This window comes from Peromyscus eremicus, chromosome 3, assembly GCF_949786415.1.
Source record: "Peromyscus eremicus chromosome 3, PerEre_H2_v1, whole genome shotgun sequence".
Classification (NCBI taxonomy): domain Eukaryota; kingdom Metazoa; phylum Chordata; class Mammalia; order Rodentia; family Cricetidae; genus Peromyscus; species Peromyscus eremicus.
The window spans coordinates 59,538,353-59,559,552 of record NC_081418.1 but is presented as its reverse complement, the minus strand read 5'-3'; the positions used below and the strand labels follow the sequence as shown (position 1 = coordinate 59,559,552).

The window sequence follows — 21,200 nt, the reverse complement described above, 5'->3', positions numbered from 1 at the left end:
GCTCCACTTAGCATGGTGCTCTTCTGCAGAGTAGGAAAAGCATTCCTGGAATGAGGAGCAGATGAATGAGACAGTAGGGGGTGAGGCGGAGGAGGAGGCCTTGACTCAGAGGAGCCGAGGTCCCTCTGGGTACAGGTGGCCTCATAGTGGCCCTGCCTTGCCTGGTGACCCCCCCACTGCCCATTCATGTGCTCTTGGCTCTAAGAACTGGTCTGCCTCCTGCAGCTCCCACCATCAGACGGCTCTCCACAGTCAGACTCATGTTCAAGTGTTACTATGAGGGTGGAGGGTTTCCTTCCCTCTGACTTTGGCCTGGACCTCTGGGATTGCAGAGTAGACCTTTTCTGCTTCCAGCCCCTGAGCACAGCTCTCCTATGCACCCTGTCTCCTCTGAGGAACAATTGGTTCTGCCCTTCTGGAGAGGCCCCTGAAGGCTGGACAGACTTGTGGCAGAAGATGATTATCGCCTCCTGAGCTGGGCATGGTGATGCATACCTTCAGCCCATACATGGGGAGCTGAGGCAGGAGGATTGTCTTGAGTGCAAGGCTAGCATATATATATAGTAAGTTAAACACACACACACACACACACACACACACACACACACACACACACACGGGGTGGGGGGGCATTAATTCTCCAAATGCAAGTGTTTGCAAAATTGATCACAAAGCCTTTCTTTGTGTAAGGACTCAGTGCATGAGTGCAGAACACTCTGCATGAAATAGAGCTGGGAGCACCCCGATAACCACGTGGGTTAGAATAACTATTCAGCCATGCTTTCTGAAGTGTCATCTGTAAGCCCTGGAGCACCAGCTCCCTTGGTCCCAGGGGCCAACATCTGTTCATGGTATCTTCATTGCACCACTGGTCAGCTTGGCGTCTTCCCTGTCCTATACCTGAGCTCTCATAGGGTTTGATCTTGGTTTAGTCTATCTCCATAGCCAACACCTCCCAGTCTACTCGCTCTGCACATTGGAGAGGACTCCTTTCTTGCCTTTCACAGAGGTTTTCTTTGTCCTGTTTGTGGTCCTAGGAATTGGAGCTGGGGTCTTGAACATACTACAGACAAGCACTCTACCACTGAGTCACATCCCTAGCCCCCAAATAGTTTTCCTTTTAACTTACACCAGTCTTTCAGGGAACATCACTGTGATTTTTGGTCCTCTCTTGACTCAGTTTCCCCTCTTTACCACTGTCCTAATAGGACTCTTAATTCAGAAGAAAATGCTGAGATATCATTTTCGAACCAGGGTTTCCTGTAGCCTAAGATGGTCTCAGCTTGATGTGCAGCTGAGAATGGCATTGAACTTCTGATCTGCTGGCCTCTACCTCCCGAATGCTGGCGTTACCGTCACGCTTCACGCAGCTCGGGTTTGAACCCAGAGCCTTGTGCATATTGTGCAGGCACTCTACCAACTAAAGTACGGCCCCAGGCACCTGAGACACTTGAAAGTAACCCCTCCAGGGGGCAGTGGCCCAGCTTTGGAGATGCCCCAGCACCTGCCTGTTTCCTTGGCAGCACACAGACCCTGGGAGCCGGGCACTAGGCACATGCAGGAAGTAGAGCTCAGCGGGTGGGTGGGCAACAGCAGCTGCTGTTGCTTGACTTCCTTGGTGGTTTTAAAAATGTTTCCTGGTTTAATTGAGCCTCAAAACACTATGGTGTGAATGTGGTTAGAATGGCCATCACTTTTCAGACAATTACACCGAGGCTCAGAAATCTAAGTCATTTTCCCAGTGGGCAGGGCAAGAGTCCCAGCTAGTGTGTCTCCACCACATCCGGCCCTCAGAGCCATGCTATGCCCAAACCCTGCTGGTCCTCAGAAGGACAAACAGCCATCCTTTGTACAGTCCCTCTCCACCCCGGCCCTGCCTCTTTTACGGCACTGAGGCTCAAGGCCAAAACTTATCTATCGTCTCACTTTACAAAGCCCATGCCAGTCCCTTACAATCATAGCGGGGCCCTAGGGGCATTGGGGTTGCAACCCCTAAAATAAGGAATGGGGAGGCAACACGGAGAATTGAGAATGTGTCCCTGGAGAAGGACCAGCCCCTCTGAAAGGGCCAGCTCTTGCTCAGCTCCCTCTGGTTGCTTCCCTGTGGACTGGTTGACTTCAGGGACCAGGTCACTAAATTTGTAAGAGACTCTAGAGACCTAACTTTTCCCATGAACTCTCCCAGACTTTGGGGGTGGCACCAAATAGAAGTATAGGACACAGTGTGAGATCTGGGGAGATGGCTCAGCAGTTGAGAGTTTTTGCTGCTCGGTCTTGAGGACCCGACTCAGATCCCAGTACTCACATAACCCCTTGACTGCCTGTAATCCCAGCTCTGAGAGAGGGAGACAAGGGGATCACTGGAGCTGACTAGCTTCCAGCCTCGCCAAGAAAAATCAAGTCCCAGATTCAGGGAGAGATCCTGCCTCAAAGGAATAGATGGAGAGTAATGGAGGACACCTGATGCCCCCTTCTGATCTCTGTGTACACACCTGCACACAGATGCCCATGCATTCACACAGACACACACAGATGCACATGCATGCATGCATGCATACATATATACAAAAATAACTTTTTTGAAAGACGTTGTGTGGCCAGAGCAACACTCACCCCCTCGCCCTGCCACCTGCCTTCTTTTAACCCAAACCAGCTGTCTCAGAGGCTACCCTCCACCCGGAAGTGCATGTCCATTTGGAGGTGGTTGATGAAGCATCTCTCAGTTAGTTAGGGTTTAGGGTATGATACATAAGGAGGGCTGGGTGGATGCCGTGGTGGACTGGAGACTATGTAACCATTGGCCCTAAACAGAGAAGGGGGTCATTGAGCCTGCTCTGTGTCCTTTGCTGGTTACAGTGGCACAAATAGTCCCACCAGAGCTGAGACAGGACTCAAGCATGACACTGGCTGGATGTTACTATTATCAATATGTTTGCTAAGAATTAAGATGATCTGGCCATTGTGGCACACACCTGTAATTCTATTTGGGGAGGCTAAGGCAGGAAGATCAAGAGTTCAAGGCCAACTCTCAGAACTAAGGAGGCACAGGCATGCAGATCTCTGTTAGTTCCAGGTCAACCTGGTATACATAGTGAGTCCCAGGCTAGGACTACACAGGGAGACTCTGTCTAAAAAAACAAAACAAAAAGAAAAAGAGTTCAAGGTTAGCCTGGACTACAAAATAAGACCCTGTTTAAATCACATGTTTATATTAAAAAAAAAATTGAGGGGCTGGAGAGATGGCTCAGTGGTTAAGAGCATTGGCTGCTCTTCCAGAGGACCTGAGTTCAATTCCTAGCACCCATATTGTGGCTCATAACCATCTGTAATAGGATCTGATGCCCTCTTCTGGTGTCAGGCATATATGCAGAGCACTCATACATAAAATATAAATAAATAAAATTTTAAAAAAAATTGAAAACGAAGCCCAGTAGGCATAGAGAAGTCTGCAAAGTGGCTTTCTCCAATTTCTGTCCCTTTTCAATACTAAGTGTAAAGATTTAGATGAGCAAAGATTTAGATGAAGACAATGGCCACATTCCCCAGACTTCTGAACGCCACACAGCTGGAGATGGTGACTGTTAGTTATCAATCCTGGAACCCAGAGGCTCCCAGCCAGTCGAGAAATGAGCTGATTCTCCCAAGACACATATTGGCAGAAATAACCAAAAGTTTCTATCTCTTAGTGCGAGGGACTGCTTCACAAGCATGGAGTGGGCATGTGTTTAGGCACAGTGGAAGGAGAAGGGGTGTGAGGTGTCAAGGCATGTGGGGTTATGGGATTCATGAGTACCAAGCATGAAAAGCTGCCGTGGTGATGTCCCTGTGACCTGCAGACAATATTCTCATGCCATCTCAGGCTCTTGTGCTGTTTACACTGACCCAGGCAAGGTGGTGGTGTACCCATCCCAAGCTGAAGAAATCAAAGCTTAGAGTCCTGTGATTCCACGCTTCTGTGGAACACTCAGATTCAGTGTCTATGTTGAAGTGCTGCCACAGGATGCACTTTTGGAAGGCACATGTCTAAGGCGTCACTTTCAATGCTTTCTAGAGAATAGACACCATGCTCAGGTCCATGTCAGGGTCACAGATGGACTGGCAGTGTGTCTCAGGAGCCAGCCACAGAAGTGCCAAAGGACAGTATGAGTGAGCTAGTGTGCCACAGCTGCTGGGCCTGCACCAGACTGCCAGCTTGAGCAGCAGATGAGGCTCCAGGCTGCTTCTCCCTGTGTCTCTTCACCCCACTCTGTGCACATTGCCCTGAGTCTGTTTCCCTTTCCTAGAGAACACTGGTCATGGTGGATCAGGGCCTCACCTGTGACCCATAGTTACTCCATAGAGTCTCTTTCTTTCTTTCTTTTTAAAATTATTTTATTCACATTGATGTTCTACCTTTCTACCTGCATGTATGTCTGTGTGAGGGTGTTAGGTCTCCTGGAACTGGAGTTACAGACAGTTGTAAGCTGCCATGTAGGTGCTGGGAATTGAACCTGGGTCCTCTGGAAGAGCAACCAGTGCTCTTAATGGCTGAGCCATCTCTCCAGTCCCGTAGAATCTCTTTCTAAGTTCACATTCTGATGTACTGGACATGTCCAGAATGAGGGGTTCACCATTCAACCCACACATGGGAGGGGACTGCAATGGCTGCCTTCAGTGTTTGGGGCTGTGCCTGCAGAAAGAAGATCTTGAGGTGGCTGCTATCTTGGGGAGGTGATTGGGGCTCAAATCTCTGGGAACTAAGGCCCCAGGGGACAAGTGAACACACTGCTATTACTGAGGAGCTGGAGGATGAGGCCCTGGCCGCCTGCCTGGCTCCAGGCCTCCTCGTAGGGGAACATACAGAACCTCAGGTGACACCGGTTACCCCGGCATTCATTGCTGTCCTGCCTGATGAGTCCCCAGCTCAGACACTGAAGCCAACCATGCTGCTGCCTCCAGCAGAGCTGGGAACACAGCTCCATTTACTCAGGCCACCTCCTTGTCACGGGGACTGGGAGGGTTGGCTCACTGAGGGCCACTTAGGGGATGACAGTTTCATTGTACCCTAAGAACTCCCACTGTTGCCAGCCCAGGCTGTAGGCTGTCCTGGAAACTCCATTGCAGACCTCCCTTCCCCTCATATGCCTTGGGCTTTGGGACAGGCTGTACAGGTATGTTCCTCCACCCTCCCTCGTGGCCACCACGGCTGCCCTTCCGAGGCACTGCCTCAAGGCTGGAGCTGATACCAGCTCCTCTGTGCAGGAACCAAATTTGTCTTCAGGAGTGTGGCTTCTTCCAACCCCAAAGAGCTGATCATACATGTGCAAAGGCCCTGAGGTAATGGGGCTCAATGAGTTTGAGAACTGGACAAGGAATTTGGATTTTGTTAGTGTGATGGAAACCATCGTCAGGTCTTTAAAAGGATGTACTGTGTTCCTAGTCACACCTTTTACAATATTGATCTGGCCATAGTGTAGGAAACAAGCTGAAGAGAGATGGGGTGAAGAGCTGGGTCCAGAGGAGAGAATGGGGGGGGTGCTCAAGCCAAATAGGCAGATGATGCAGATGGGCTTGGAGGATCATGGAGAGACAGAACCCTGACCCTAACCCTGCAGTGGGTGTGAGGGTGGCAGAAAAGAGGACGTTAATGACGACAGAAAAACACGGGAAATGCTGGGCCCTGGTGCTGGCCTGGTGATGTAGCTAGAAGGGAGGGGGAGACTGGATCTTCTTGGAGGTAGTATTTGGGAAACAGCTTCGTGGCATGTGGAATGTTTGTGAGCTGCTGCAGAGGCCACTGGCAGCTAAGGTGGGGAGAGGGCTGTGTGAATGCAGGGACACGTGGCCTCTTGTCTCAGGCTCTCACTCAGGTTTGCAGTTATGAAGCTGGGTCTCATGTAGCCCAGTCATAGAACTGAGGTTAGCTTTGTACCCCTGATTTTTCCTACCTCTACCCCCTGAGTTTGTTTTCTTTCTTTCTTTCTTTCTTTCTTTCTTTCTTTTTTTTTTTTTTTTTTTTTTTTTTGTGTGTGTGTGTGTGTGTGTGTGTGTTTTGTTTTTCAAGACAGGGTTTCTCTGTGTAGCTTTGGAGCCTTTCCTGGAACTCACTCTGTAGCCAGGCTGGCCTCGAACTCACAGAGATCCGCCTGGCTCTGCCTCCCGAGTGCTGGGATTAAAGGCGTGCACCACCACCGCCCGACTGAGTTTGTTTCCTAATTGAATATTTGAGGACATCTTCACTCCCTCCTCCCACTCCTATCTGCCTGTAGCCTAGGGCTGCAATGCAGACGGGAGGCAGAGGAGGCCTCTAGCTCAGTTGGTACAATACTTACCTAGCAGCAACAAAGCTAAAAACAGGCTCAATGGTGCACACCTGTACTCCCAGCACTCAGGAGGTAGAGGCAGGAAAGTCAGAAGTTCAAGGTCAGTCTCAGCCACATAGAGGTTTCTCAGCCTGCTTGGGTCACCTGAAACAGAAACGAACTAGAGGCAGGCTCCATTCCTGACTCAGCAGGTGCCCGTGTGTCAGCTGTAATCCTTACTAGTTTAGTCCTGACCAAGCTCTCTGGACACCTGCCATCTGTTCCCATCCCATCGTTCCTAAGACCCTCAGCAAGATAAAGCCTGAGCCCCAAGGTGCCTCTCCCAAAGAAGGCTACCTCTCTTTGTGCCCCAGAACCATGGCACCCATGCTTACCTTATCCAAAGGAGGCTTTTTCCACATCTAGTTCATGGCTCTGCACAGATCACCCAAGATGGCTTCTGTGCCTCACCTATCTGGGTGCTGCATCCCTGTTCCCTCTGCAGAGTCTGAACAGGCTCCTGGCACTAAGCTCTCTACCCGTCTTGTCTATTCAAGGTCTTTGGGGGTCCCCAGAGGCATGGCTGGGGGGGGGGGGGAATGTGCTTCTACAGCATGGACACTTGCTTACGGCGTGCAGAGTAGGGGAGTGAACACCGAGTCCATAGGCCCGGCTTTCTTCTAGACACCTCTGCTGTCTGCTGCCACTCAGATCTTGGACAGCTGGTCTTGTGGGTTTGTCTGAAGTTCATGCCCAGGGCATACACTTCTGTATGAGCTCCTGAGAGTCCCTGTCCTCCCTGCAGCCCCTAGGCACAGCCTCTTCTCAAGTTGTAGGCTGCAGGCTTCCCATGTTGTGACCCATCTGCACACTGGTGTAGCCCTAGGCTGTTCTCTGCTGGGATGTGTCCAAGGATTTGGGAAGAGTCCAAACTCCCCAGGGATCACAGAGCATAGCGTAATTAGTCATTCTGAGTAATTGCCTGGCTATTTTCTAGGGGCCCTGGCCAATGTCTCACACGCTCCCTCCAGGGCATTTGCGTAGTACTCCCACTCTCCTCCCCAACAGCTGGAGGGCTCTGGGGGTCTTTTGCTGCCACTGTGCCCTAGCAGGGGTCAGCCAGCAGCAGGATAGGCTGGGCCTGCTGTGTGAGGTAGAGGCAGCCCAGGAGGGCAGTGACACTGGGGGACCAGGAGAGTAGCTATGCGTGGGGTAAAGCATTGGACCTCTCTGTAACCTCAGCCCCTGTGAGTCAAGACAGGGCTCCCTGTGTTGCAGATAAGGAAAATGAGGCTCAGGGGTGTCAAAGAACTCAGTGCGGAGCCAGATGTGACCCCAAGACATGACTGTAGAGCTGAGGTTCTCACCCTGGGGCAGCCCCTCCTTCCAGAGACAGGGGACAGTGTCTGGCTGTGTTTGTTGATCTTCCCAGAGAAAGAGGAGAAAGAGTCTAGTAGAAGATGCTGTAGGCCAGGGATGCTTCAAACATCCTGCAGTGCATAGGCGAGCCACCACAATAAGTCACTCTGGAGCAGGAGGTAGAGCTCAGTACTGAAGAGGCCATGCTTGTCATCCTGCCCCAAATGTCAATGGTACCAAAGCCTCAGCTCAGAACATCACGCCATGTTACCTGCAGGACTTCATCCAGGGCAGTGGATGGGCCATAAAGGAGGACAGGACGGGACAGGGCAGTGGGGCCAGGCTGTCAAAGCCCTGACCCCAAACAGTTGATTGCCAGATCAGAGTAGCCAAGGCAAGGGCCAGTTCTAGGAGCAAGGCTGCCAGCAGTCTCACAGAGAAGGATTCTCTGCCCTTCTCTAAGGAGAACAGCTGCCATACAAAGGTTTGCAGAAGTCAGGGGTGGGATACCAAGCCGGTCTAGGCCCTGAAGACAGGCCTAGCCTGTTTCCTCCCTCTGCCCACAGGAAGACTGCTTAGCTGCCACCAAAGCCTTTGACCCCAGGAACCCTCATTTCTGCTCACTCATAGACTGTACTGTTTGGAGATACAAGGAGATGCAGAACCCAGCTTTGACTATGAAACCCTCGGTCATGGACAGGCCACACAGTCCCTATTGATTTTCAACCCTATATACTTTCGCCAAGATCCACAAGAAATCTGGGAAACCATGGTGATAGCTTATTTGGTAAAGTGCTTACAGTGCCTGCCTGAGGGTCCCAGATTGATCCCTAGCTCATGTAAAAAGCCTGGACATCACAGCACACACAGTCCTGGGGAGAGAGATAGACCCCTCCTCTCTGGGGCTTGCTAACCTGCCAGCTTAGACTAATCAGTAAGCTCCAGATGATTAAAAAAAAAAATCAAGATACACAGGTCCTGAGGAATGACACCAGAGGTTGGCTTCTGGCCTCCACACGAATGCACACCTGCATAGACATATATACTCATGCACATGAATATGCAGTATATACACACACACACACACACACACACACACACACACACACACGCATACACAGAGGGAGAGAGAGAAGGAGGGTGGGAGGGAGGGAGGGAGGAAGGGAGGGAGGGAGGGAGGGAGAGAGAGAGAGGGAGGGAGGGAGAGAGAGAGAGAGAGAGAGAGAGAGAGAGAGAGAGAGAGAGAGAGAGAGATCCACAGTCTGTTCCACATAGCCAGCCTCTTGCTATGCACATCACTTCTTGAGGACCAGGATAGAGCCTCTGAGTTTCCCAAGCTCATGATTACCAAGTGGTGCTGGGAAGGCAGGATGAGGTGGTGTGCCCTGAGGGCAATGAACTTCTGAAGTGTAGCAGCCCTAAGGTGAGGGACAGGGAGATGTGTGACCATGATGATTCATGCACATGCTTCCTCATGTTACACAGATGCACACATATGTCCAGCCATAATCCAGGAAGAGCCACATAGCAAGGGACTTGTTCCAAATTTAACTGAGATTTTTACACAGGAGCTAAGGAGACTGCCGTAAGTGCATTGACATTTATCTTAGACAGTTACTCGGTGGTAACTTTTAGAAGATTTATATCCCCAATGTTTGAAACAATGTGCTTGAGGTTGGGGGTGGTGTTTAAGAGATAATTGGAGGTAAATCAGCAGTAACGCACAGGCTTCCAAGAGTCTTGATTTCTTTCATACACGATTGTGCACTTGTGTGTGTGTGTGTGTGTGTTTAGGGTTTGCATGTCTATGTGTTTTGTGTGCATGTATGTTTGTGGTGTGCTCTGGTTGTACAAGTAACTGAACTCACCTGTTCATGCGTGTGTGGAGGCAGAGGTTGAAGTCGGGTGTCTTTCTCTATTGTTCTCCACTTATGCTTGAGACTGAGTCTCTCCGTGAACAAGGAGCTCACTGATTGCCCAGACTAGCTGGCCAGCTAGCTCAAGGAATCTGTCCATCTCTGCTTCCTGAATGCTGGGGTTACAGATGTACTTTACTGGGCCCAGGTTTTTAATGCATGTTCTGGGGATCCAAACCCAGATCTTCATATTTGCTTGGAAAGCAAATCTCCCAGCCCTCTGGCATTCTTCATTAAGGCAGTGTGTGGAAAGGTGGGAATACCAATGTGTAACTCTGTGACTCCTGGACAGGTGTGCCTTCCACAGGAGATTCTGGGGAGGCAGCTTGGGATGAAGGGGAGACCCAAGGACCTCCATATCAGATCTGATGTGCAGGCCCAGTCTGTAACCACACAGTGACTTTAGTAAGTCACATGGCTCTGAGAACACCATTGTCCTTATCTTTAGATTAGAAATCCTCTCAGCCAGGCGCCTGAGGTGTCTGTGAGGACCCTGCAGGTCAATGTGTATGAAAGTGTTTGGTCAACAGAGAAGAAGTTCCAAGCAAATGGAAGGTGTGTTGCTGTCACTGAGATAAGACTGAGATAACCCAGATAGGAGGCTGACCCAGCGGAAATGCTGAGTCACAATTAGATATAGCAGTCTGAAGTCTGGGGGAGAGGCCTGGGTTATGGGAAGACTTCCGAGGTCAACACCTGGTACCTAGTAAGAACAGACCTTCAGGAGGTAGTGGTACCAGCAGGTGAGACCTGGTGGAGGACTTTAGGAGCTGAGCCCTCCCTCTCTCGGCTCCCCAATACTGAGATGGAACAGGAGGAGCAGGACAGAGGAGGAGCCTGAGGAAGAGCATCCTGGAGGCAGGGGGACAGCAGAGAAGGAGGCAGTTTGTACCTTGGTCAAACACTGTAGTGTGCTAAGCAAGACACGGCCTGGGGATCGATGGTGACATTGGACAGTGTGGAGGCCACTGGTGTTCCTGACGGGGACACTCTCAGTGGGATGTGCATCCACTAGGATTTGAGTTCAAGGAGAAGTAAAGAGGGCAAATGCAGATATACTCTTGAGAAGTTTTGTTACAACTTCCAGAAGTAGGGTGAGGAGAGTCCTTTGCAGATGGGGAAACACTACTGTTGTATGCTGGTAGGAAGGGTTCGGCAGAGACAGGAACGTGGCTGGCAGGATGAGGAGGGAAGATAGTCGAGGGGTAGAGTCAAGGAGGGTTAAAATGGTACGTGTTACAGAATAAAGTTGACCTGCAGTGTGGCATGGCGGTAGAGAACTGGCTTAACATACACGAGGCCCTGGGTTCAGTTCCCATCACTCTGCATCTCCCCTGCATTCCCAGAGTTCAGCAGGGGAGAGTGGGACACCCGAAGGCGTCCTGGCCAGAGATGAGGACAGGCCTTTCTCCAGGGAGGACAAGGGCATTCCTAGGGACACAGTTAGGATCGAGGACATGAGCAAACCTCCAGGAAACCAAGGGGCTTCTTCCTGAATCTGGGCCCTCAGCTTCTTAGCAACACACACCGAGGACTCCACTAGCTCCTGCAGACAGGTCAAACAGCCCAGAAGTCTGGGACATGAAGTGGTGGACCCCCTTAGAGCATCAGGCATTCGGATACGTTGTGAGGCCGACAGAGGGAGGCTTCAGACGGTGAGAGAGGCTGTAGTGGGGAGGATGGGCCCCACTAAAGGGGCCCAGAGTGCCTCCATTGGCTCCAAGCTTCAGAAGAGAAGAGGAGAAAGCTTGCAGCTTTGTGTGTCCAAATCCAGGCCATGCCCCCCACCTCCCCTGCAATTTGGTCCCACATCTTCTCATATCTAAGCCCTAGACTAGCCAAACCTGTGAGGTGTTGATCAAGGCAGAGGTGGGGTGACTGTGTTTGACATACCCTTTCTTCCCAGGGTACTGCCTAATTCAATCACTAATGCAGTCCTGCCTACAGGCAGGGCCACATCGGGGTGCAGTGGGCTAGCACCCCACAGAAACAAGCCCCCCACACCTGCCACATCCTCAGAGAAATGGGCACCTAGCCTGGGTGGTTCCTTTTTATTTTTTTATTTTTTACAGTGCCTTAAGCTATTCAGAGTGACCTGCTCCAAGAGACCACCTAATTAATGGAGGCCTTGAGGGGGATGAAAGAAACCTGGCTATGAATCCAAAGCGCGCGCCTTCCCTCTGGGCCAGCGGGATGCTCGGAGCCCCAGAGGCCGGCTCTGCGCTCCTCCTGCGACCAGCAGCCTCAGCTCCCCGTGTTTGCAGATCATTGTGTGTGCGGTGTGGGGGGGTGGGTGGGAGGGGTGTCAAGGAGCATCCCATTAGACTGAACAAATCCACGCAGGCAGAGAGGAAGGAGGACTGTGCGTTCAGCTAACCTTTATCATGTACCTGCCCACGGCGCAGGACCCTGGGGACCCCACGGTAAGGTCTTTCCCTCGTGGCAGGGGGCCCGTGGTGTGGTACGTGGTGTTGAGGGCACAAACGAGGTGTGGCAAGGGGCAGAGAGTGACTCTGAGGAAAGGAAGGAGGGAGGCCGGTGTCCCTGAGGACGTCACAGAGGGGGGGCCCTACAGCAGCTCAGGCCTGGCTGAGAGCAGCACCCACTGGCTGTGGAGCTGCGTCTCCGTGTCTCTCTCCCCCCTTCCTCCCCACCCTTCCCTCTCCTCTGCCTCAGTTCTTTTCTGTCTGTGGAATCTTTGGGTCTCTGATCAGGAAAGGCCCTGGACTCCCTGGGTCAAGTCTCTCCTGATACTTCTGAGGAAGCAGGAGCAGGCAGATAACAGCAACTCATCCAAGGTCACAAAACTATTTTGGTGTCCTATTTTTTTCTTTGTTTTTTTTTTTTTTTTGTTCGTTCATATTTGCCGTGTGTGTGTGTGTGTGTGTGTGTGTGTGTGTGTGTGTACATGCATGCAAAACACAGGAAGGCGAAGTTCCACAGAGAGACAGCCCCCTTCATAGCAGCAGGCTGTGTGCTGGCCCAGATGCGTCCTGACGCTACCAGGGAGGCACACAGCTCCTGAGGCAGGGGGACCACTGAGAGGGATCTCCCGGGACTGTATCTGAGTCTCTCAGGTAGGGTAGGAATGGAGGCTTTGGGGACTCCGAGGCCTCTCCTACCATTTCTAGAGACTGGGCCTGGCTCTAAGTTCTAGCCAGAGTTCCCAGGGGACTTGGAGCTTAGTCATCAGACTCGAGGTCCCCTGACATGTCCCAGGATTTAGTGACCAAAGGAGAAGGGTGTGGGCTTAGGTTAGGGATGGGCCAGGTCAGAAAAATCAGGAGGAGTCCTGGCCCTGAGAACTCCAAACGGTCTCTCTTTACACTGCGCCCCCCCCCCCGCGCCCCGATAAAATCAGGGTGATTGTATTCCTTTGAGGGAAGTTTGACTGCTGGGGTGTAGGGAAAGCTCACAAGAGAAAGGGGTCTCTCTAGCAAGCTGTCCTTTCTCCCTCTTCTCTCCTTTGTTCCTCCCCCCTCCCTCCCTTCCTCTCCCAGCCAGCTTCCCTTCTCTTCCTCCAGCCTTCCATTCCCCCTTCCCCACCCTCTCCTCAACTCCCCCCCTCTTCCTTGTCCCCAATCGGGACCTCCACAGAGGGAGGGAGCACAAGACTCTGAGCTCGGGCTGGGGCTAGGTGGCCATCTTCCCGCAGAGAAGGAGTTAAGTCTCTTTCCCGCATCCCTCCTCCCTTCTCCGCCTCCCCTGGCCGCCGTGGAGTCCTGCAGCTGGGCCCTGGGCTGACCTTCACCGGGAGGGAGGCCGCAGCGCGCATGCTCGGGCTGGGGACCGGTGCGGGCGGAGGGAGGGCGGTGCAGGCCGGCGGTCCGGGCCCCCAGTGCACCGGCTGCGGCCGCTCGCTCCGCACGGTGGGGGGCGAGGCGGCCGGTCCGTCCCGCGGGCCGCGGCGTAGCGCTCCCTGCGCGGGGAGCGGCGCTTTGCCATTTGGTGCTGGTCGTGCTTCTGCAAGGGAAGGAGAGATGGGGGGACGACAAGGGGGACTCCGGCTCCGGGCCGCCGGGCCGGCCGCCCTCCCCTGGCCCCAGACACGCTCTAGGCCTGCCCGGGTGTGGCCTGCGCCCTGTCGGGGTTGGAAGAAGTCCGGGCTCTCCGCAGGCACTGTGGGCGGCATGTCGCTGCCCAGCGCCCTGGTGGCACTGAGCTGGTGGGAATCCTGGCCTTTGTGAGAAGCGCTCCCTGGCCACGAGCCCCCCCGCCGGACCTGCTAGAAGAGCATGCTAATGTGTCTGCTGGCTTTTGAATCCAGCATCTCGGTGGGGGAGGTCAAGATGTGCCTGTATGTGCAAATCCGTGTGGCTCCTTGTCCCTGTGGCGGTTTGATAGATGTGTGCCCTTAGGTGTGTGTTTGGGGTTGTGGACCCATAGCTGCCATTTGTGCAGCATAATGATACCCCAAAAGGGGTGGCTCCAGAAGGACCAGGCTCTATGGACCTGACTGGTGCTCTCCATCTCCCTAGTACTGGTATCACTCAGCCCTTGGTGAAATCACCTCCCACAATCTCCTTCACCACCAAGACCACCGCTGTAATCTCTCAGCTACCTCACAGATCTGGTACCCCCACTTTGGTCTTCCCAGACCCCCAAAGCTGAGATGCCAGCCCACCTACTATCTTCTCCCAAGAGGTAGCTCTAAAAGTCGAGGACACCCAGCTTTTCCTAAAGCCTAGAGGTGTCTACCCGACTCCTAGAACCTCCAAGGACTGGGGTTTCCCAGTCCCTGCTAGAAGGAGAGCTAGGGGTAGCTGTGATGACTCAGATCTTCAGGTAAATGGCAGAGCACCAGCAGCATCCATTGGCCTGTTGCATTTTGCAGGTGTCCTCAGCTTCTGGAGTTGTAGAGTCCCTGTCCCCAGGCCTGCGGGAAACATGGGCCCAAGGCCCGGTACTGCCCTCAGGAGTCACAGCCTCCTTGGGATACCAAACCCCACACACCTGAAGCAAAGAGCATACGAGGCATTAGTCCAGCCCAGTTTATGGACAAAACAGATGCAACTGGACATTTGGAGAAGATCAAGATGTGTTCCCAGGAGTGAGGCCGGGGAAGACTCCTTGCAGGAACCAGGGTCTGACCTGGGCCTTAAAGGATGAGTGTGCTGGGGCAGGTAGAGGGCAGGCATTACACAATGGCGGAAGAGCCTCCCACGAGAGGATGAGTGGTGGGTTGGAGGTGAGCAGCTGGACCCAAGCAGATCATGGCTCCAACTATCAGCAGCCGCTTTTATAGCCCATGACTGCTGGAGTCAGCCCACCCTGAAACCAGTGTCTCCCACGGCATCTGAACAAGATGTCCTCTCTAGTCTTTCACGGTGACAGTGGGCACCTGCAAGGACAATGACATACGACCAGGAACTGCAGGAAACTATAAGGTGCTGGCTGAAAAGACTCCTGGGAGAACATTCCCTCTGTTCCTTGTCCTGACCAACGAAGGCATTCTGAAGGGCCAAACAAAGCTTAGGACCCCTTGGTGCAATGGTGGGTCTTGAGGGCTCAAACTTTAATGTGTTCCCACAAATTCCCTCAGGCATTGTCCCTCCCTCTTCTGAATTCTGACAGCTGCAGCCCTAGCAAGCCCGTAAATGTGACCCTTGGTTGTCCCAAAGCCTGCGGGCTCCTCCTCCAGAAGGTGGGAAGAGGCGTGGCTTCTGGCGTGGGCGGGGCCTGGGCTCAGCCTAGGGATCTCACGAACGGCCCCTCCTGTCTGTTCTTCCCGCACACCGGGGTCGGCCCGTTCTCTCTACACGATCTCTTTTGGGGCTCCCTCGTCTTCCCACTCCACACTCCTGCTTTCTCTTCGGTCCTGGGGCGGACCTCACCATCCCCAGCCTCCCTGGGTCTCCATGCCAAAGCCATCAAGCCCTGTTTGCCTCACTCTTTCCTCCTTAACCCACCCAAGTACCCATCCTGGCTCGGCACCATTCCCCACATTCACTCTTCCTGTTCTCCTGAGCCCAATCCATGCCCCCTTTTCGGAAATACTTCCCCTATTGCCCTCACTTTCTCACACAGAGGCAAACAAAGACTCACAAGCCCAGAAATAGACTCCCACAGAGCTGAAAGACACAGGCCGTGTCCTGCCCCGCACGCACGCGCGCAGGCACGGCGGCTCTCGTGGAGGGAAGCACACAGACCCGGCGTTTGTCAGTGCACGCACATAAACATCCACACCCACAGCCACTGCGCCGTGCCACAAAAGGGTGCAGACACACGTTGTGCGAGACAAGGGCACACACATCTGCGGACGCCCAGGAGCCAGGCTGGCCCGGCACACCCACCGCGGCGGCCGGCCCTGGGACAGGAGCAAGGCCTCCTCCGGGCTCGGGCTCCCCCCTAGATTCCTTCCAGCAAATGTTTCCCTACTTGGCTTGTCTGGTCCCTGGGGAAAGGGCCTCAGAAATGCGGCAGGAGCCACTTGGGGAAAGAAAGTTGGAACTGCCTGTTCTCTGCCTGGCCCTGTCGGCGAATTCCCTAACCGAGAAACTATTTGTGGCGAAGGCAGGGTGGCCGGCGAGCCCCCTGTCACCTCCCCTGGTGTTCCCTCCCCGTGCCGCCACCGGTGGGCCTCCGGCGGCGGCCTGGGCGCCGCGCCGCTGCCCATCTCCCAGCCTCCGGGCGGCTCGGCTCGTCTTGCCGCTTATCTGCGCCGTTTGGACCACGCGGGGTGCACGGGAGGGCTGCTCTGTCCCCGCCGCGTCGCAGGCAGACCCCGGGCCGCCGGACTATTTCTGTCTTATCAGTGCAGGAATGCGGCAGCCGCGGCGGCGGCGGCGGCGGGCGGGCGGCGGCGGCGTGGGCCGTGGGCCGTCAGGGCAGCCCTGAAGGGGCCCCCTCCCCACTCCGCTCGAGTAGAAGTGTGAGAGAGCCCAGCAGGACTCAGAGGGGAGAGTTGGAGGAAAAAAAAGGCAGAAAAGGGAAAGAAAGAGGAAGAGAGAGAGAGAGTGAGAGGAGCCGCTGAGCCCACCCCGATGGCCGCGGACGAAGTTGCCGGAGGGGCGCGCAAAGCCACGAAAAGCAAACTTTTTGAGTTTCTGGTCCATGGGGTGGTGAGTGGGGGAAAGTTAGCGGGGGAGGGTGAGCGAGCTGGCTCGGGCTGAATGGAGGGATGATCGGGAGGGGCCGCCGGCGCGCTCCCGCTCTCCCACCCCTTGGGTTGGGGGGCGCACGGTCATGGCCCAACCCTGGGACCTTGCCGGCGCCCTGGCATCCGAACACGTCGCCAAGCGGTCGGCTGGGGATGGGCGCGCGGCGGCCGGGAAGGGAGGCGTCGGCTTGGGCTCTTGTCAGGGGAAAGGGGTGGGATGTGGACACCGTGCCCCCCAAGAGGTGGGTCCCCTCTGTGGCTGACATGTCCTCCGTTCTTTTACTGGTGGGCCCAGGTGTTACCCCTGCCCTGGGGTGGGGGTGGGGTGGCGACTGGAGCACACAACTGGGGTTGGGCTGCCTGTTGTCCCTGTTCATCCACTGGGACAGTGTCACTCTGACTGGGTCTAAGGAACTAGGAGCAGGTGACCCTGGAGGCACCTGAGAGCAAAAAGCTCTCTGACTGAGCGACCTCTGCATCCTAGCAGGAGGGTCCTGGGGACTTGGCCCTGCTGTTAGAGCTGAGGGAGGCCTACTTGAGAGATGGACCCCAAGTTAAAGAGGTCAGAGGATCCCTTGGCAGACTCAGCCCCCAGAACTTGATGACCTTAACACCTCAAAGGTGTGAAGGGCTGAAGTTGGGGTTACGAGGCCTAGAGACCAAAGGGATAACACTATACTGTCCTGCCACAGACATGTGAAGACACGTGAGGATCTGAGAGTATCCAGGGACCTAAGGAGGTGGATGGTTGAGTTGAATCAGGGGACAGCCTGGCTGTAAGGGGCTCCAAGCTTGGGGATATGTGATGGAGGGAAGAATCAGTCAGATTTACTATGGCCAAATTTGGTTGTGACTCCAGGAAGCACCTTCTCAGTGAGAGAGGCAAGGGCCCCCAAAATCTTGACCTCTTGTGATGGTGGTTCTGGTGGCAGAGCCCCTAGAGGCCCCTTCCTCTCAGGGCCTCTCAGTAAACCAGACAGTCTCAGTGGCCTTGATAGGGAAGGGGCCTTGATAGAGAGCAGCTGATAGGGAAGAGGGTTTCCCTGTGGCAGTCTGTCCTCTGGCTGCAGGGATCTCTGGGGTGCAATTCCCAAGGCAGTCCTGTGGGTTAGTGGAGTTACCAATCCTAACCTAGCTGCTTGGGGGAGTTGCTTTAAAGAATCCTAGCCAGCGAAGAAGAGGCTCTACATATGGATTTGAACATGGCCAACTTGGAGGTTCAGTTCTGGAGTGATCAAGGGCGCCTTTAATAGCAGCGGGGAATGGCTAGGCCTGGGCTTCCACCCTGGTGGTATTGGTGGTGTGAGTGACAGAGGCAGGTGGAATCGGGGAAGCAAATTCTGGGACTGGCTGGTTTCACTGCAGAAGGAGATGGGCAGGGACAGCTGCTGGCCGAGGGTGGAGACCTTAGGAATGAGCAGTGCAGGGGTGGGGGGGAGCTGGGGGGAGGAAGAGGCCTGGCAGTTAGGGTTGGGGCTTCTTGGTCCTGGAGTGAGATGAGGGGTGCTTTGTATTTGTTTATTATATATAGAGGCAGGGTCTCCTGTAGCCTAGGCTGGCCTCGAACTCACTCTGTAGGGGAGGATGGTCTTGATCTTTCTGCCTCCACCTTAAGACTGGGATTATGAGTGTGTACCACCATGTGCAATTTATTTGATGCTGGGGATCAAACCCCGGGCTTCACGTGTATTGGGCAAGCAGTGTACCAAGCTACATCCCTAGTCTGAGATGGGGGTGTTTAAATAATAGGATCTGCACCCCCCCCATCACCTCCCTGTTCTTCTGAACCAATCCCACCTCCTGATTAGTCCCTAAACCTCAACTCCCTTCCCAGGCCTGGACAAGTGGACTCCGAACACTCCACTTGTGTCTGTACCTCATCTGTTTTGATTGACTGCCCAGTTGGCTGGGGAAATACAAGCTGCCTCATTTCCTTCCAGTTTCTACCTTCTTGGGATGGGATGGGGAATGGGTTATCTCTCTGGTGTAGGCGGATAGGAGGGAGAAATGGATGCCAGCACAGGTGTGGTTTCCTTCAACCGTCCCTGCCCCCTGGCAGCTCACTTCTAGTCCAGTTCCCCACTTGTCACTCAGAAAAACTCAGCCCCTCAGGTGCCCTTGCCAAGCCTCTTCTATCACCTTGGGGAGAAATGAAATTAAGGAGGCAGGCTAAGTCAAGAGACCTGGAGTTCGCTGAAGGGGTTGTTTGAGATCAAGGGTCCAAAACCGGGGACGCTGAAAGGGAGACCGGGGGCCATAAGTACAAAGCCCCAGAAGTGGGGTGTGGAAATCAGGGAATGGTAAATGAGCGCAGGAGATCAGCCCCTCGCCTCAGCGGAGCAGCGGGGAGCAGGGCCCGTCAGGTGCTGCCTTTGCCGGGATGAGCGGGGTGACCTTGGCGAGGTCGCTTTTCTCTTTGAGCCCCAGTTGCCCCATCTGTCAATTGGGGATGAAAAGACCTGCTCTGACTGGCTTGCAGGGGACCGTGCGGATGTGAACATCCTTTGAAAGGTTGAAAGGCGCCATTAATATTCATTTTTGCAGTACCTTGCACAGCTCCGAGGCTCGGCTATGCCCTGGGCAATTGCCTGGCTTCAGTTAGCTTCCTGCTAGGAGACGGCGAGCCCCCTCCTCCAGAGCGCCGCAGATTCCCGCGCCCCCGCCCCTCCCACCAATCACTCCCACTCCTCGTTCAGCGCAGGGTTACCAGCCCCGGGTCTTGGAGAGGGGCGGGACGCAGCACGCTGGCCTGGGGGTCGGGACCGAATCTGACCTGCTGGTGCCGGTTTCTGCTTCACCTCCCGCCCCACCCCCCAGCGCCCCGGGATGCCGTCTGGAGCCCGAATGCCCCACCAGGGGGCGCCCATGGGCCCCCCGGGCTCCCCGTACATGGGCAGCCCCGCCGTGAGACCCGGCCTGGCCCCCGCGGGCATGGAGCCCGCCCGCAAGCGAGCAGCGCCCCCGCCCGGGCAGAGCCAGCCACAGGGCCAGGGCCAGCCTGTGCCCACCGCCCCCGCGCGGAGCCGCAGGTGAGCGGGGTGGGGGGGCGGCGTGGAAGGGCGGGCAGGGGCGGGCAGGCAGAAGCCTCAGGGACCAGGTGGGTGAGTGATGGGTATGGGAAGCTGAGGAAGGATGCTAGCAGCGACCAAGTCATTCTGGCTTGGGTACTCTCTGGGGAGGGCTTAGGGGGCACTGGTCTGGTTCTTTTGTGTGCCCACAGTGGAGACAGGCTGCGATAGTCAGCTCTAGTGTCCCTTCTCTGCACGCACCCCTCGCTCTTCTGCTTGTCACCTGCTAAATCCTTTTTCCCGTCCTTTACCCCAAGTTCTGGGTGATGCTTCAGTCTTTGGGGAGAGGCAGGGCTGGCAATAGACTGAAGGCTAAGCTTTAGCTGTGTTTTCTAAAGTGTGGTCCTCCGGTACCTCCCCGCCAGTCCTGAATCCCAGGCTGCGTCAGAGTCCCTCTAGACCTCCACAGTCCCCATCTTGGCAGTGGGTGTGAATAGGTGTTATAATCCCTCTGAGGGACCAGCTCTGCCCCTAGGCCACCACACCAGCTTATTTCCTTGTCTGAGAAGTTGGTGGCACTCCCATGGCCCCTGCCGACTGTTGGCAAGATCCCTATGGGCATCAGTATTTAGCCAAACACACATGCTTCCTTTTGCACAACAGATGGATTTTTATACAAGGTGTAATATTAATTTTACCTCATTATTAAGTAGTTTTTACACATCAGGGAAAATCATTTATAGGCATTCCATGATAAATTCTTTTATAAAGTGAATGATTATCTTGTATAGCAAATAACTCTTTGATTTGTTGTGTGTAAGTTAAGAGTTTTGTGTGGACAATTTATTTGAAATACTTTTATGAGAGGCTTGCCAAGCCTAAGAATGGGCTGGGTTTTTTTATTTTTTATTTTATTATTATTTTTTTCTTTTTTTCTTTTTTCCTTAATGAGTTGCTTGCCTGACCATAGAATGGATTTCTGGATAGAGAGGGGGCAGTGAGTGGGACTGCCACATGGGGGCAGTGTAGAGCTATCCTCTAGGCTGTGTGCACTCTTGGCCACCCAAGGGTTTTCTGGGTTGCTTTTAAAACTGAGAAGCATCCCGATTCTAGGGACTATCTCCCATAGGTCCAGCCACTTTGGTTCCAGGGTTGAGTCACACTCACATAGAACACCCCTGCACATTTCCAGGGTCCTTGTGAATGTGGTGTGTCCCTTGGTTGGCAAATGGTCCAAGACCACAAGCACCTCCTGCCCTTAAACAGTCCCTTCCAAGCCCAGAGCGGCGGGAGTGCCAAGTCCCACCAGCTTCACACCATGATGGCTCCAGCAACCAGGTGGAAGAGCCATCTCTCCCCTTCTTGGAGCTCAGGCTCTCTTGGGCATGTATCTCCTGCTTGGCAGGAGAAGAGGGTCTTCAGAAGCTGTCTTCTCTCCCCTGTCTTCCCCACCTCCCCGCTTTTTGCAGTCATCTTTTAGAGGCCTCTCCTTTTTCGCTAGTTTCTCCTAAGTCTGAATTCCTCTGGCTCTGAGGAT

The 21,200-nt window shown here is 54.1% G+C and overlaps 1 protein-coding gene across 5 annotated transcripts in view; it reads left to right on the top strand.

Annotated features, from left to right (window-relative positions):
• The window catches only part of Smarcd3 (SWI/SNF related, matrix associated, actin dependent regulator of chromatin, subfamily d, member 3), a 32,338-nt gene that overhangs the window by 6,679 nt on the left and 4,459 nt on the right, over positions 1 to 21,200 (top strand). For 2 of the 5 annotated variants that reach the window (XM_059257737.1, XM_059257735.1), the window contains exons 1-2: positions 16,384 to 16,617; positions 19,473 to 19,684. In XM_059257737.1, coding sequence (XP_059113720.1) covers positions 16,540 to 16,617; positions 19,473 to 19,684 — 290 coding nt within the window. In that variant the 5' untranslated portion in view covers positions 16,384 to 16,539. Of the gene's footprint in view, positions 1 to 16,383; positions 16,618 to 19,472; positions 19,685 to 21,200 lie in introns of those variants that run through there. The other 3 variants (XM_059257739.1, XM_059257740.1, XM_059257738.1) reach the window with 2 other exon arrangements.